The sequence below is a fragment of the Selaginella moellendorffii genome, unplaced genomic scaffold, assembly GCF_000143415.4.
Source record: "Selaginella moellendorffii unplaced genomic scaffold, v1.0 SELMOscaffold_8, whole genome shotgun sequence".
Lineage (NCBI taxonomy): Eukaryota > Viridiplantae > Streptophyta > Lycopodiopsida > Selaginellales > Selaginellaceae > Selaginella > Selaginella moellendorffii.
In genome coordinates this window covers 2,488,230-2,501,022 of record NW_003314269.1, presented here as the reverse complement: position 1 = coordinate 2,501,022, position 12,793 = coordinate 2,488,230, and the positions used below count along the sequence as shown (strand labels likewise).

General features: G+C 52.3%; 4 protein-coding genes across 4 annotated transcripts; 1 reads left to right on the top strand and 3 right to left on the bottom strand.

Annotated features, from left to right (window-relative positions):
- Positions 1 to 15: 15 nt before the first annotated feature.
- LOC9632138 (probable tetraacyldisaccharide 4'-kinase, mitochondrial) lies at positions 16 to 1,720 on the bottom strand. The gene is made up of 7 exons (XM_002967011.2): positions 1,407 to 1,720; positions 1,228 to 1,351; positions 931 to 1,167; positions 704 to 853; positions 443 to 655; positions 328 to 387; positions 16 to 265 (listed from the first exon to the last, which is right to left on the bottom strand). The coding sequence occupies exons 1-7, from the start codon at positions 1,598 to 1,600 to the stop codon at positions 65 to 67; spliced, it is 1,179 nt and encodes a 392-aa protein (XP_002967057.1). The 5' UTR covers positions 1,601 to 1,720; the 3' UTR covers positions 16 to 64.
- On the top strand, positions 1,627 to 2,879 carry LOC9635733 (DNA-directed RNA polymerase III subunit RPC9). Its single transcript, XM_024671946.1, has 4 exons — positions 1,627 to 1,660; positions 1,714 to 1,831; positions 1,910 to 2,062; positions 2,489 to 2,879. Exons 1-4 carry the CDS (start codon positions 1,653 to 1,655, stop codon positions 2,684 to 2,686), a joined length of 477 nt encoding a protein of 158 aa, XP_024527714.1. The 5' UTR covers positions 1,627 to 1,652; the 3' UTR covers positions 2,687 to 2,879.
- Positions 2,880 to 3,750: 871 nt separating this feature from the next.
- On the bottom strand, positions 3,751 to 5,600 carry LOC9635732 (mitogen-activated protein kinase kinase kinase 17). Its single transcript, XM_024672125.1, has one exon. The coding sequence runs from the start codon at positions 5,551 to 5,553 to the stop codon at positions 3,751 to 3,753; it is 1,803 nt and encodes a 600-aa protein (XP_024527893.1). The 5' UTR covers positions 5,554 to 5,600.
- Positions 5,601 to 7,904: 2,304 nt separating this feature from the next.
- Positions 7,905 to 9,844, bottom strand: LOC9632137 (mitogen-activated protein kinase kinase kinase 17). Its single transcript, XM_002967009.2, has 3 exons — positions 8,250 to 9,844; positions 8,093 to 8,165; positions 7,905 to 7,984 (listed from the first exon to the last, which is right to left on the bottom strand). Exons 1-3 carry the CDS (start codon positions 9,768 to 9,770, stop codon positions 7,905 to 7,907), a joined length of 1,674 nt encoding a protein of 557 aa, XP_002967055.2. The 5' UTR covers positions 9,771 to 9,844.
- Positions 9,845 to 12,793: the final 2,949 nt, after the last annotated feature.

The following is a 12,793-nucleotide window of genomic DNA, read 5'->3' as shown; positions in this document are numbered from 1 at the left end:
ATCTTTTCAAATGGATGAATCGCACGGCTCACATTAAATCCTCAATGTAAAAATCGAATTTTTCCTACTTGGCCATGGTATTCGCGAGCAAATCCATGAAATCTCGCGAATTTATCACCTTAAGAGCCGAGCACAGCACCAAAACTTCGTGACGCTTCCACAATTGGGGGTGTCGCAAGTAATCCTTTTCAGATGTTACAGCAACTACGACCTCGCGAGTGCTTTTCTTCAGCTCTAAAATCTTATCCTCCATAGCCACCATGTCCTGGAAGTTAGCCACGAAATCAGTGAACATGGTTAGACAATACTAAGAAAAAATCAGCAAACCTCCGCTTCAAATATATGGTGATCATTATAATCCAGTCTGTGAACTTCCGAAGCTCCAAGCTATCCATAAACGAAGTTCTGTCATCGCCAAGGATTCGAGGTAAACTAGTGATACCTGAACGAGGCAGAGAGACATGGAGTCCGGGCATCCCACACCGGAGATGCAAACAACCACGGCACCCTCGACAGAAGACAATGCAAGCGATCGATCTTGTGACGGGCAGAAAAACTGTTGCGGAGCCATCTCGGAGAAGGCAAAAACTGGCTTTGATCCATCCAAATGGCCTTCCAGGATGGATACAATGGCTCCGAGTCTTTCTGTCGAGACCTGAAAGAAAAGTACTCGTTACTGAAAGAACCGAGGTTTGGAGCTTACAAGGTTTGCGTGGTGAACGACGATAACTTGGGCTCGTCGTAGAGAATCAAGAGGTTCACGCAGAGGACCCCAAGGGATCATCCTCTCGTTTCCAAACAGTGTCACGGCATTCACCATGACAATCTCAACGTCCCTTGCTATCCTGAGATGCTGTCAAATGCCAAAGAGAAGGAGAAAAGAAGAGAAGGAAAGTGAGACCTCGTCTATGCGAACTTAAGCAAACAAACCTGCATACCATCATCAAGAATGGCAACTCCAATCTCAGAGTTTCTAGGCCAAGCCGGTGGATTGCCTCCAAAGTCGATCAACTTGGCAAGCGATCTTCTTCTGGCCGTGTCCAGCTTGCCACACTGCTCCAGAATCGAAAGCGCGGATTTCACCCTGTCAGCTCCAACTCCAAGCCTGACGGGAGAGCCTTGAAAATGCTTCGCCAGCATTCGAGCTTCATCCCCGCCTCCATACCCCTGCTCAGTTCCAGCAAGATGAATGCTGGAAAAAACGAAACTAGAAGGCTGTACCCTTACCCTTGTGAGAACAATTGGATTGATTCCAGCGTAAACGAAACACCATGCAAGAAATTCCGCCATGGGTGTCTTCCCATTTCCGCCCCAAGTCACATTTCCAACGCTCACAACCGGCACCGGCAGTCTGGATGGAAGGGCAAGCTCTCTATCGAAACTAGGAGCAAAAGCAATTCGATTACCTCGTTGCCCGAAAAATTCCTGCATCGTAGAGCATTCGCCGGGCGCGCACCACTGCAGCGTACACCGAGCTGGACACCCGCAGTAGCGGAGAAATGCAGCGCTCCAGGAGCGGCAAGCTGCGCGCATCGGAGGCAGCGGCAATGCGCACGACCGCATCGCGCAATCGCTTCTTCTCCCGCGCTGCTATGACCATAAACCCTAAAAAAATTTAAGATTTAGGGTTCTTGAGCGCAAAAGGCCTAGCGATGAAAATGTAAGCTGCGAATCGTGTGGTGGGTTTGACCGGCTTGAATCGCTGTTGGGCAGCATCGAGGCGCACACTGGAATCCTCAGCAACCTCGAGGTGCTGGATTTGCTGCGCAAGCGAGGAGCCGACCAGGGTTTTGCGGGAGCTGTGAGTACCGTAACGCAGTCCGAGCTCAAGGTAAAGAAAGCCACAGAACTTGTGTGAGTACGAGAATTAGAGAGCACTGACCGATCGATGGCTTTTGCGAGCTTCTAGGTGTACGACTATCTCATCCACACGCCCGCTGCCACACAGTCCCGAGAGAGCTTGGCGAAGCTATCCAAGGAGCCCCTGGCAGCCCGGCTACTCAGGCCGGAACGCTTGCAAGTCGCGAACTTACGCCCAGCTTCCGCTGTGGAAGTTCATCTGGTAAGACGTCTCTTCGCTCCTTAGAGACAGACGAGAAAGATCTCTCTCTCTCTCTCTGGGTAGACTCATCTCTCTGACTCTTTGTCTGGTTGATCTTTCTCTCTCTGTGGTAGACGTATCGTCTCATCTTTCGCTCTCCTTCTCTCTCTGGTAGATCTCTCTCTCGGTGGAAGTTCTTCTGGTAAGACGTCTTTGCTTCTCTCTCCCTAGTAGCCGTATCGTCTCATCTCTGGTATCTCTTTGGTAGACGTCTCGTCTCGTCTCTCTCTTTCTCTCTCCCTCTCTGGAAGATCAGTAGCAATTTGCATCCAGGAAATGCAAGGTTCATGCACGAGACAGCCACTAGACATGGATCGACAGGAATTTTCACATATCTTTGTTTAGAGTCTCCAAGCATGAGCAGTGACGACCAGCTCTGTCAAACAGATTGTCGAGGATATCCAAAACAGGTTCACAGACGAGGAAGTGGAGGAGCTCGTCAGCCGCGTGAACCAAGTACTACCCGCGCCCGCTCCATCTTCGGCTGCTCCTGAGGCACAAGGGGCAGCAGCAGCAGCGCTTGACATCGATCCGGATGATCACGACGCCCAATTAATGGACTGGACGACGCAGCCAACGCTATAAACTCCGGAGAGGAAGGGAGGACTTCCGTCACAGAGAGAGAGAGAGAGAGAGAACTATTCCTTGCTCCGATTTTGATATATAGATTTGATCCTGTCCTCCATCTTTGTAGCTAAACTCTACTCCACTTGAGAGAGAGAGAGAGAGAGCTATTCCTTGCTCTGATTTTGATATATAGATTTGATCCTGTCCTCCATCTTTGTAGCTAAACTCCACTCCACTTGAGGAAGAAATTGGAAGAAGAGGAATAAAAAAATGGACAAAGGGAGAGGGACAGACAGACAGAGCTAACAGGTTCGCTGTGTTTGGTGCGTGTGTAGGTTACAGAAGCAGCAGCAAAACAGAGCAGTGTATGCGACAGAGCACGATATGGATGAGAAGAAAACAAGACTGGAGGCTTCGCTGGATGATCCAAATCCAAAGCACCGTCGCTAAGCAAGCGCAAGCGCAGTCGCGTTAGCTTAGTCGCGTAATCCGGGGGGCGGCGGTGGCGGTGGCGGGGCGTGATATGATGATGGCTGGATCGCAGTTTCCTCATGAGGCAAGCAAGGGGAAAAGGAGCGAGCCAATTGCCAGCCACGCTCGCCAAGGGCCAAGCAAACAAAAGCGAAAACCGAAAGGCCAGCAAAGCCAACTAGAGCTCGCTTGCAGCGCTCGCTCGCTCGCTCGCTCGCTTCGTATCGCTTTTTTGCCATCGCCCAAAAGCGGTGCGTTGGTTTCCCTGGCTAGCGTTACGAGTTTTTATGGTACCAGCAGCGCGCAGAGCCTTATAGCGACACTCGTGACACGGCGGCGAGCGAGAGGTGCGCGAATGAGATGTGCGCAAAGTGCAAGTGCAAGTTGCGAGGCCCCGGGAGAGCGAAAGTTTCTCGCTCTCGTCGCAGAGGAAAAAGATTAAAGGCGGAAAAGCGCGGGCTGGCCGCTTGCGCGCTTCAGGTTGAGAGATCTGAGAACGAAACAGCTCCGCCCGCGCGCAGAATCCGAGCAGAGGAAAATTTTGCGATTGCGGTTTTATCCCTTCCTTCGCACGCGCCAAAGCGCGCGAAACCAAACACGCGCCAAGAACCCTAAAAAACAGGGGAGGGCCAAAGAGTACTACTGTTTTTACGGTTGGAAGACAAGGATTTTCTTTTACTTTTCTTTTTCTTCCTCCATCTTCTTGACGAGGAATCAAACAGAAGCAAGAACAATGCGAGACGCTTCCGGCTCTTGCACTCCACGCATGAATCCGGCAATCCTAGCTCATCATCGCCGTCAGCGGCAGCAATGATCCACCTCCCTCGTCGCCTCCTCCGCTTCTTCTTCTTCTTCCTGGATCGATTCTTCTTCCTTCGCCGGGGCGGCGGATCTTTCCCGCATTGCCAAGGGCGGCGATCGGATCTGGAGGAGGAGGAGGAGCCGGGGGGGAATCCAATCCGGTGGCCTTCTTGTTGGAGCAAACTCGCGCGGTAGAATTTCGGTTGTGGATTCGTCCACGCCCAAAACTCGTAACAGAAAACCAAACCGCAAGAAGACGAAGAAGTCGAGGAAGAAGAGGCCTCTTCCTCGGCATGATCCACCGGCGATGATTCCAAACTCCTCACACCCTTTTCTTCTTCTTCTTCTTCCTCTTCCTCTTGATCTTCCACCTCGAGCTCCACTTCCACCGCTTTGCGCTCATCATCATCGCTGCTGGCATCGACAACCTCGCCATCCTCCCCGGACTCGAAATCCGAGAGGAGATTGAATGGGTCCGGGAGATTCCAGTTGTTTCCCCCTTGCGGCGATCGCACAACGATCCACTTGCCCCCCGCGGAGCTCGGGCTCATCCCCGGATCGCTCCCGTGACCCTGATCATCCCAGTTGCCGCAAACTTCCAATCTGGGACGAACCAATCGCCGCCTCTCCGCCGCCTCCGCGACTCCTTTCTCCTCCTCCTCCTCCGCCACCACCGGCATATCCGCCAGGAGCTTGGTAATCTGGACGCTGTCCAAATCCCCTGCGCTAGCTCGCCGCGGCGCCGCGATCAGCGACGGCGATGGCGATTCCATGGCCTCCATCACAAATGGGTGCTGGAGGAGCTGGGCGCTCGTCCACCGCTCCCGGGGATCCCTCCTCAGGCAATTCATCACGAAATCCTTGCCCTGCTCGGACAGCCACCACGGCAGCTCGGGCAGCTCCTCGCTACACCCGATCCGGTAGAGCGCCGAGAATGTGTGCTTGACATCGCCCCAGGGCGCGCGGCCGGTGATCATCTCCAGAACCGTGCATCCCAGCGACCAGATGTCCGAGGCCGTGCCCTGTTCTTCCTGCCGGACCACCTCGGGCGCCATCCACAGCGGCGTCCCCTTGATCATGGGCGATTGCTGGTGGTGCTGGTAGTGGGCGGCGCCGCTCAGGCGCTTGGCGGCGCCGAAGTCCGCGAGCTTGACGCCGGTGGCGCCGACGAGGACGTTCTTCCCCTTGATGTCGCAGTGCACGATCCCGCGCCGGTGGAGGAACTCGAGGCCCTCGAGGATCCCCCGGGTGTAGATCCTCGCCAGAGATTCGTGGAGCTTGCCGCCCAGCTTGGCCATGAGATCGGCGATGCTGCCGCCGGGCATGTACTCGAGGAAGACGCTGCGCACCGGCTGCCCCGATTCCGCCGAACTCGACCACGCCGATCCCAGGCACTTGACGATCCGGGGAGAGGATTGGAGGCTCTGGAGGATCGACAACTCGTTCTCCAGCGCCAGCAGCGCGCCATCGCTGGACCGCCCGCCGCTACACTCGGTCGATTTCACCGCGAACAGATCCCCTGTTTCGTTGTCCACCGCCAAATTTACGCTACCGAAGGCCCCCGCGCCGATGAGACCGCCGCACACCCACGACCTCACGACCCGATCGGCCATAGCCGTCAAGAACGAGCGCCAACGCTCTTCACTCTTCTCTCGCTCAGTTCTTTCTCATTCGAGGGCTTGAAAGAAATATACGCCGAGAAAAATGAGTTAAAAAACCAAGCGGGTTTACTTGCCCTTTTACCCCCCTTGATCCACCCCGAATATTTTGGGGAATCCGACCGAAGGCACTCCTTCTCTGGCGGGAAAAAAGCATCAGGATAGATTCGCCGCCACGCTCAGGTAATGCGTGCCACGTGGCGGGCCCGGGTTCGTTTCAAAGGGCCAACGCGGCTCCCATTGGACGGCAATTGGCGGCGGCTCTCTTGATTGGCCACTCGGCACAAAGATCAACCACTGTACCTACCGGTGGCCGCGCCTCACCGGCTTTTAACAGGGGGAGGCTCTGTTTTAGGGCGCAGCAAAGGACGGCAGCCAATAGAAACGATTACACTATTACACGACGTCTGGTGTGGGGGTGTTGAAAGATTCGATTTAGATGCTTGCTACATGGCCATGAAGGGAACTGGAAAGATTCGATTTAAGATGCTTGCTACATGGCCATGAAGGGAACTACGTGCGAGAGCGTGAGCTGTGTTTTCTGTGTCGCCACTCTCGCGCCAGCCCAGCCTCAATTCCACCGGTGGACGGGATGGACGAAGGTGGTGCGCTCCTCGTCGAGGTAAATTGATCGAAGATTTCTTCTGCTATCTATATCTACAACAAAACAAACGACGCCTCAAAGCAAGGAATTAAAAGCAAAAGTAAATAAATAAAATTTAAAGAGAAAAAAGGACGAGAAAAAAACAAAAAAATTACAGATTGTAAGAAACCCTTTGGCGCTCGTGTGCTTGCTTGCTACGGGTCAACTTTGCTGGGACTTTGCTTCACGTTAAATGACAGGGTAACCCCAGCGCAGCTTGATTGAAATTTTCAGAGGAGTGCCATCGCAAGCTAAGAATGGCAAGCTTGTTGGGGATAAGACGAAAAGGTCCGACGCTCGCTTTTCACGAATATAAACAGAGAGAATCAGATATGGATTTACCAAAATCGCGAGCTACCAATAGTGTTGGCAACAATCGTGTGCCATATTTAACAAGGGGACGATTAGCCAATCACACGCCCTAAACTCTTCCCCGCCCCGCGCGCCAATGCCGAGCAACTGCCAATCACAGTGGCCGAGGGCCCAATCCAATTGGCCCTGGCGCGTAGCCAATCACGGGAAATAACGACCGGAATTGTCACAATGCCAAGCAAAGTGCAGTGCATGTAGGAGAGCAGAATTGGGCGTTTGATTATAAGAGAGAGAGACAGCGGCAGCGGTGGTTCTGTATATTTTTAGGTTTCTCAATCACGGTAGAGTGCATGCCAAGCATGAACAAGATATTTCCTTTTCCCAGAGTTTTCTAGTTTTTTCCCGAATAAAAGTGTATAAAAAAACATTGTGGGAGAAAAACTTGGCTTGAAGGGGCATCCAAAGAGAGTGCTTTGTGCCGGTGGCGTGTCGGTCGAGGCACGACGGTGGTGGTATTTTTGTGTGTATAACAAGACTTTGATCTCGCGCTAGGCTGGCTTTCTATTGCTATATACGTTTTTGTCTGTGCCGCCGTTGTTTACACAAGCAATCGCCTTGCTTGTCCTGTTTCTTCCCGCCAGAGTGAGCCGAACCAGCAAACAACAGCGATTTAACAACGAAAGAGATAACGCAAGCCCATGGATCACAGCACAGACATTCCAGCTCTTTGTGTTGTCCACACATAATCGCCCCCCGCCCCGGCAATTGCGAGCCCAGAAATCCCAAAAACAAGCGGAAGGGAGGCCTGGACGGACGCGATCTCGGCGGAAGCACATATAGTGTTTTGGGGTGCGATTAAAATACGAGGCCTTGGCCGGTTAGTTGCGGCGCATCGCATTTAAGCTTAGACAAATGGCGTTGCATCATCGATATATGGAATAGAAAATCTGCCGGCCAGTGGGACTCGCTTCCTGAGTTGTATGGACTTTAGCTCGGGGGCTTGCGGCAGCTTTCAGTTAGGTTAGGGGCCAATGTTTCCTGGCTTTTGAAATTTAAGCCCCTTTTTCAAAGAATTTATCCTTTCCTTTCTTTGGTGTTAGCTTAAAGGTCTCTTGTGCGCGCGTGTGGTGGAGGATGGCTTGTCCATTGCTTGCTCTTGTCACAAGTTGATGGATGGGGCAAGAAACATGAAATTGGGTGACCAAGTTAGGTCACCCTCGCCAGAAAAAAAGAAAAAGAAAAAAACGAGCAAACGAACGTTAGGTGGTGGTGGTGGTGGTGGTGGAGATTGGTTAATTAAAATCGGGTTGGCTTTGGCTTTCGAGAGTTTGAAACTTCAAACTTGCCACACCTAACCCCGCGAGTGTATGCGCATATCCCTGGCGCCAATTTGGGTGCCCCCGCGCGCGCGAGTGACGTCGGAGATTCGTCCTGTGTATCCAACAAAGAGAGCCCTAGCGAAGATTGGATCTAAAAATCGGAGCCAATCCATCCATCAATCGCAATCCCGGAACCGAAGCGGCGGGATCCATGGAATACCAATCTTGCGCTCGACATTGCAACTGCAAGAGGGATCGATCAGGGCGTGCGAGCGGAATCGCCACCATCGCCACTGCCAAACAAAATCAAACGAGAATGAGTGGGACAATGAATCCAACGAGCAGAGGCACAACAGCACGCACGCACGCACACATACCACAAGCAGCACAAAAACGAGAGCTACACGGTTTTCGAGTGTCAAATTGGTGCCAGTATCTTTCAGACTTGGAGTTACAACAGCGCGGGGGGAATATCTCGCGGATATTCCCCCCGCGGCAATTCTGCTAGCCAGCTTGATCCGGCCTCGGCTTCTTGGAACGGTTGCCCGTGGCGGCAGCCGAATTGATCTTCCGGTTCTCCCAATCCCCACAAAAGCCCTCGCGATTCCACCCCTCGAAATCGGCAAATCCCCCAAAAACAGGGGAGTTGCCGACGATGATCCGGAGGAACTGGGGCTGCAATCCGATGATTCCGGCTCTTGGGCGACTCGCAATCCGCTGGCAATGCCGCAATCCTGCGGCTGCTCGATCGAATTCTCCTCGTCCTCGGCCTTGGAGACGGCCTTGGAGATAGCTGGCGAAGCTGAGGCTTGCTCTTCCTCCTCCTCCTCGAGCTCCTCGGCGAAATCCGAAAGGTGCTCGAACGCATTCGCGGCGGGTGGCTGCCCCTGCGGCGATCGCACCACAATCCACTTGATGTCTTCCTCCAGCCGGGGCAGGTCGCCGGTGGCGCTGCTCTTGATCGAGAAGAAGCGGGAGAAATCCAAGGGGCTCCTCGGCGATATGGGCGTCACCGACGCTGCCTCAATCTTCTCCTCCTCCTCCTTCTCCTCCGCCGCCATCTCGCCGCTCACAAAGGGATGCCGCAAGAGCTCCTCGGCCGAGGCCCTGGAGCAGGGATCCCGGCACAGGCACTTGGCCAGGAAATCTCGCCCAGCGCTGGAGACGAAGCTGGGCAGCTCCGGGATCTCGTTGGAGCAAGCAATCTTGTACATGGCGACCATGGGGTTGGATCCACTCACCGCCTCGCCCCATGGCGCCTTGCCCGTGAGCATCTCGATCACCGTGCAGCCCAGCGACCAGATATCCGACGCCGCGCCCTGTTCTTCCTGCCTCACCGCCTCGGGCGCCATCCACAGCGGCGTCCCCTTCACTCCCCCGGCCATGGATTTGGCCCCGACCCTCTTGGCCGCCCCAAAATCCGCGAGCTTGACACTCTCGCAGCCGACGAGGATGTTCTTCCCCTTGATGTCGCAGTGCACGATCCCGCTCCTGTGGAGGAATTCCAGGCCTTGAAGGATTCCCCGCGTGTAGATCCTCACCAGGGACTCGTCCAGCTTCCCGCCCAGCTTGGCCATGAGATCCACCAGGCTCCCCCCGGGCATGTACTCGAGGAAGACGTTCTTCATCGCGGGCTTGCTGGGCTCCGCGGCGGTGTCGTCGCCGCCAAGGCACCGGATGACCTGTGGGCAATCCAGGCTCTCCAGGATCTGGCGCTCGTTCTCCAGAGCCGCGATCTCGCCGCTGTTGCCCATCTCCGCGGATTTCACCGCGAAGAGCGAGCCATCCGCCCTGTTCACTGCCAGGCTCACGGTGCCAAAGGATCCAGCGCCGATTGCCTTGCCCCTGATCCACGAGAAGCCCTGTTTCTGCTGCTGATTCTCCATCGCCATCGCCATCGCTGCTGCTATAGCTCAAGATCCAAGATCGAGAATTTTTCCTTTCCCTCCTTTTGATTTTCCCCCTCTCTTGAAACACACCACGAACTGGTCTAGGGATTTGGAAGGAGGGGCGTGGCTTAAATACAGCCGGGGATAAAGGTAAGGGAAAAGGTTAAAAGGCAAAACTCGTGGGTAAACTGGGCAAAAGTTTGAAAAAAATTTCCAGTTCGGCCCAACGGCGGGCGGGCGGGCTGCTACAGTCTCGGGCAGTCTGGGCAGCGACCCGGACACCGCCAATCACGCCCCATTTCGCATTGGCGTGACATCGCGGGTAGCTGGCCCGGGCAGCACGTTATTGGCCAGTAGCATCCCCCCGGGAATATGCTAATTTTCTGGGTTGGCGATATTTCTTTTCTTTCCATGACTGGGTGGCCTCGTGCCTTACTGTTCTCGTAGCATGATTTGCACATGGATGCCACTGGGTCCACAATGTGGGCATTTCAAACCAAAGCTATGGTACGGGTTAAAATCGCTTGCGTGGTTCCCATCCGGTGGCTGGATATCACCACATGGGTAACTGGCATACCCATTTCTTTCACGTGGAGCTGATGCAAAGGGAGCTGCCAGGAAAGTGGGTGTCTGGCCTTGGCGCAGCTTCCTTGGAAAGAAACTGGCACTTATGGATCGCAAGGAAGGCGCTAGGAAGCTCGCATTTTATCACGTGGTGGTTGTCGAGGACGATAGCGTCTTCCTGGGCAGCTTCCCGCGAGTGAGATCAAGGAGGAACGAAACTCTCTTTCTTGTCGCGTTAGGGGGACCTTTCCAATCCAAGGGCTTGGATTTCGATCACGTGGGCGCAAAACTCACCCTCGCGGGAAGCTTCCCGCCACGAAGGTGGACCAAAAACTCCTTGTAAGATCTTTTTGTTGTCACGCAATCGCAAGGTCACTTGTTGGCTTGAATGGTGTTTGTTTTGTTTCGCTTCGTTCCTTTGCAAGACCCTGTGAAGCTTCCATGGCAACTTCGCTGGTGGAACTAAACTCCTCAAAGACTACTCTATATCACAGTCAATTTGAGAATGAGCACTCCTTGGATCACCGGAAGTATCGAATCAAAGGTCAAGTGGGGTCTCCTTAAAGATCCATTCCGCCAAAGTCCTCTCCTGTATCACACCGCCAAAGCGTTGGGGTCATTCATTCCTTGTCCTAGCAATATTGACCGCCCCTTTCTTGTTAGATTGTTTGGAGGTCTCCAAAAGACTTGAATTGTGAACAGTCCTAAGCCGTCCCGTGAAGGGTGTGAAAGGCGAAACTTCGAGGGGAGCTTCGATGCAGCTGCAAGCAAAGCTTTTCCCTGCGGAGAAGCAAATCATGTCGTGGCATTGTTATCGAAAAGAAGGCAACCTTTCGGTCAATCATGCAGGTGAGAGAGTGAACTAGGGGGTAGCTACGAACACAAAGTCAGCCCGTTGACAAATGGCCTACAGTGGGGAGGCTTGACAAAAAGAAAGAGAAATGAAAAGAGGTGCATGACTCCACTAGTGGAACACTGGACGCGCCCACGCCTTGCATTAAAACGACGCCTCTTGGGCACAAAAGTGGTGCCCGGCTGGGGCATACGCGGCACAAACGTAAGATCCCACACTATCTCGCATCTCAAACATGCCAGCACGATATATGATGCGCTCGCTTCTCGGGGGAGATGAGATGTTTTTCCAGCCCAGGTTGCTGCGAAGGTGGCCCGCGTCCATATCACCCCCCACCACGGCGATAACATTTGGCATCAAGGACCGCTCACACATTCTTTTATAGAAGATGAGCTCGCCAACAGTGCGCACGAAGAGGATCTCGCCAACAGTGCCCCCCGGGACGATCTGGTGACGATACAAGTGGAGTGTTGGGGACGAGCTAGAACTTGGCTGGCTGGCTGGCACCGCCCACACAGAGGATCGCAAAGCGTCTTAAAAAAACAAAGGGATGATCTTCCCAGATCACAGGCCAAGTGTCGAGAGAAGCACACAACTTTCCAAATGTCCGGTACGCGAGCGAGAAGTTCCCATGGCGACGGGTAGCTTGGCTCACGTCTTTACACTTGGCTCGTCATCTTGGATTCGCTGCACCACCAAACGCCGTGTAACAGAGGTTGAGTGTGTCATGCCGGCATCACTTTTTTTGTGTGTGGCCGGTCAATACGAGTTGAATTGTTTGACTGGCTTTTGGCTGCCTGGACCAATGAGATGGGCACACGCACCTCCTGGACCCAGCGTTGTTCTAACCAGTGCGAAACAGAGGAAAGAGTTAGATCGACAATGAATGAAACTCCAGCCAACACAGCAAGACTTCTTTTTAGTTTGAAAAACATTTAGGATATCTGGTCATATTTTTCTAAAATTGTCCCTGATAAAATAATGGTTTGCTTATTTATTATAATATTTATTATTAATTATCCAGCAGTTTCAAAAAGTGAGAAAAAACCAACCTAAGTTCAATTGGTGATTCTGGAAAAGTGTCCATGATTTGGATATGACGGCTACATTCTCTTGGATCCACAATTCTGACTTTGCAAGCTGAGGAATACTTGATCTGCGGGACAGGAAGCTTGTAAACAAACATTTTACAAGCATCTCCACCAGCCAAAACACATGCAAGTGAGAGATAGAAACACCCAGAGAGCATACATGCTTTCTCATTGATTAGAGGAGTGATGAGGTGTGTGCACAGGAAGAAAAGAGAATTCATTAGTGTTCCACAGTGATTCTTGTGGGAGCTATAGAGATATAAGTCAAAGAACTAGGAAGAAACATATAATTTAACAACACATTTGTAATTTTGAAATTTCCTTATACAAAGATTTTTTTTAAAGATTGGAGGCTATTGCAGCTGATTTTTAGAAAAGTTTATAAATTATATAATATAATCTATAAACAGAAGATTAATCTAAATGAATATATATATATATATATATATATATATATATATATATATATATATATATATATATATATATATATATATATATATATATATATATATATATATATA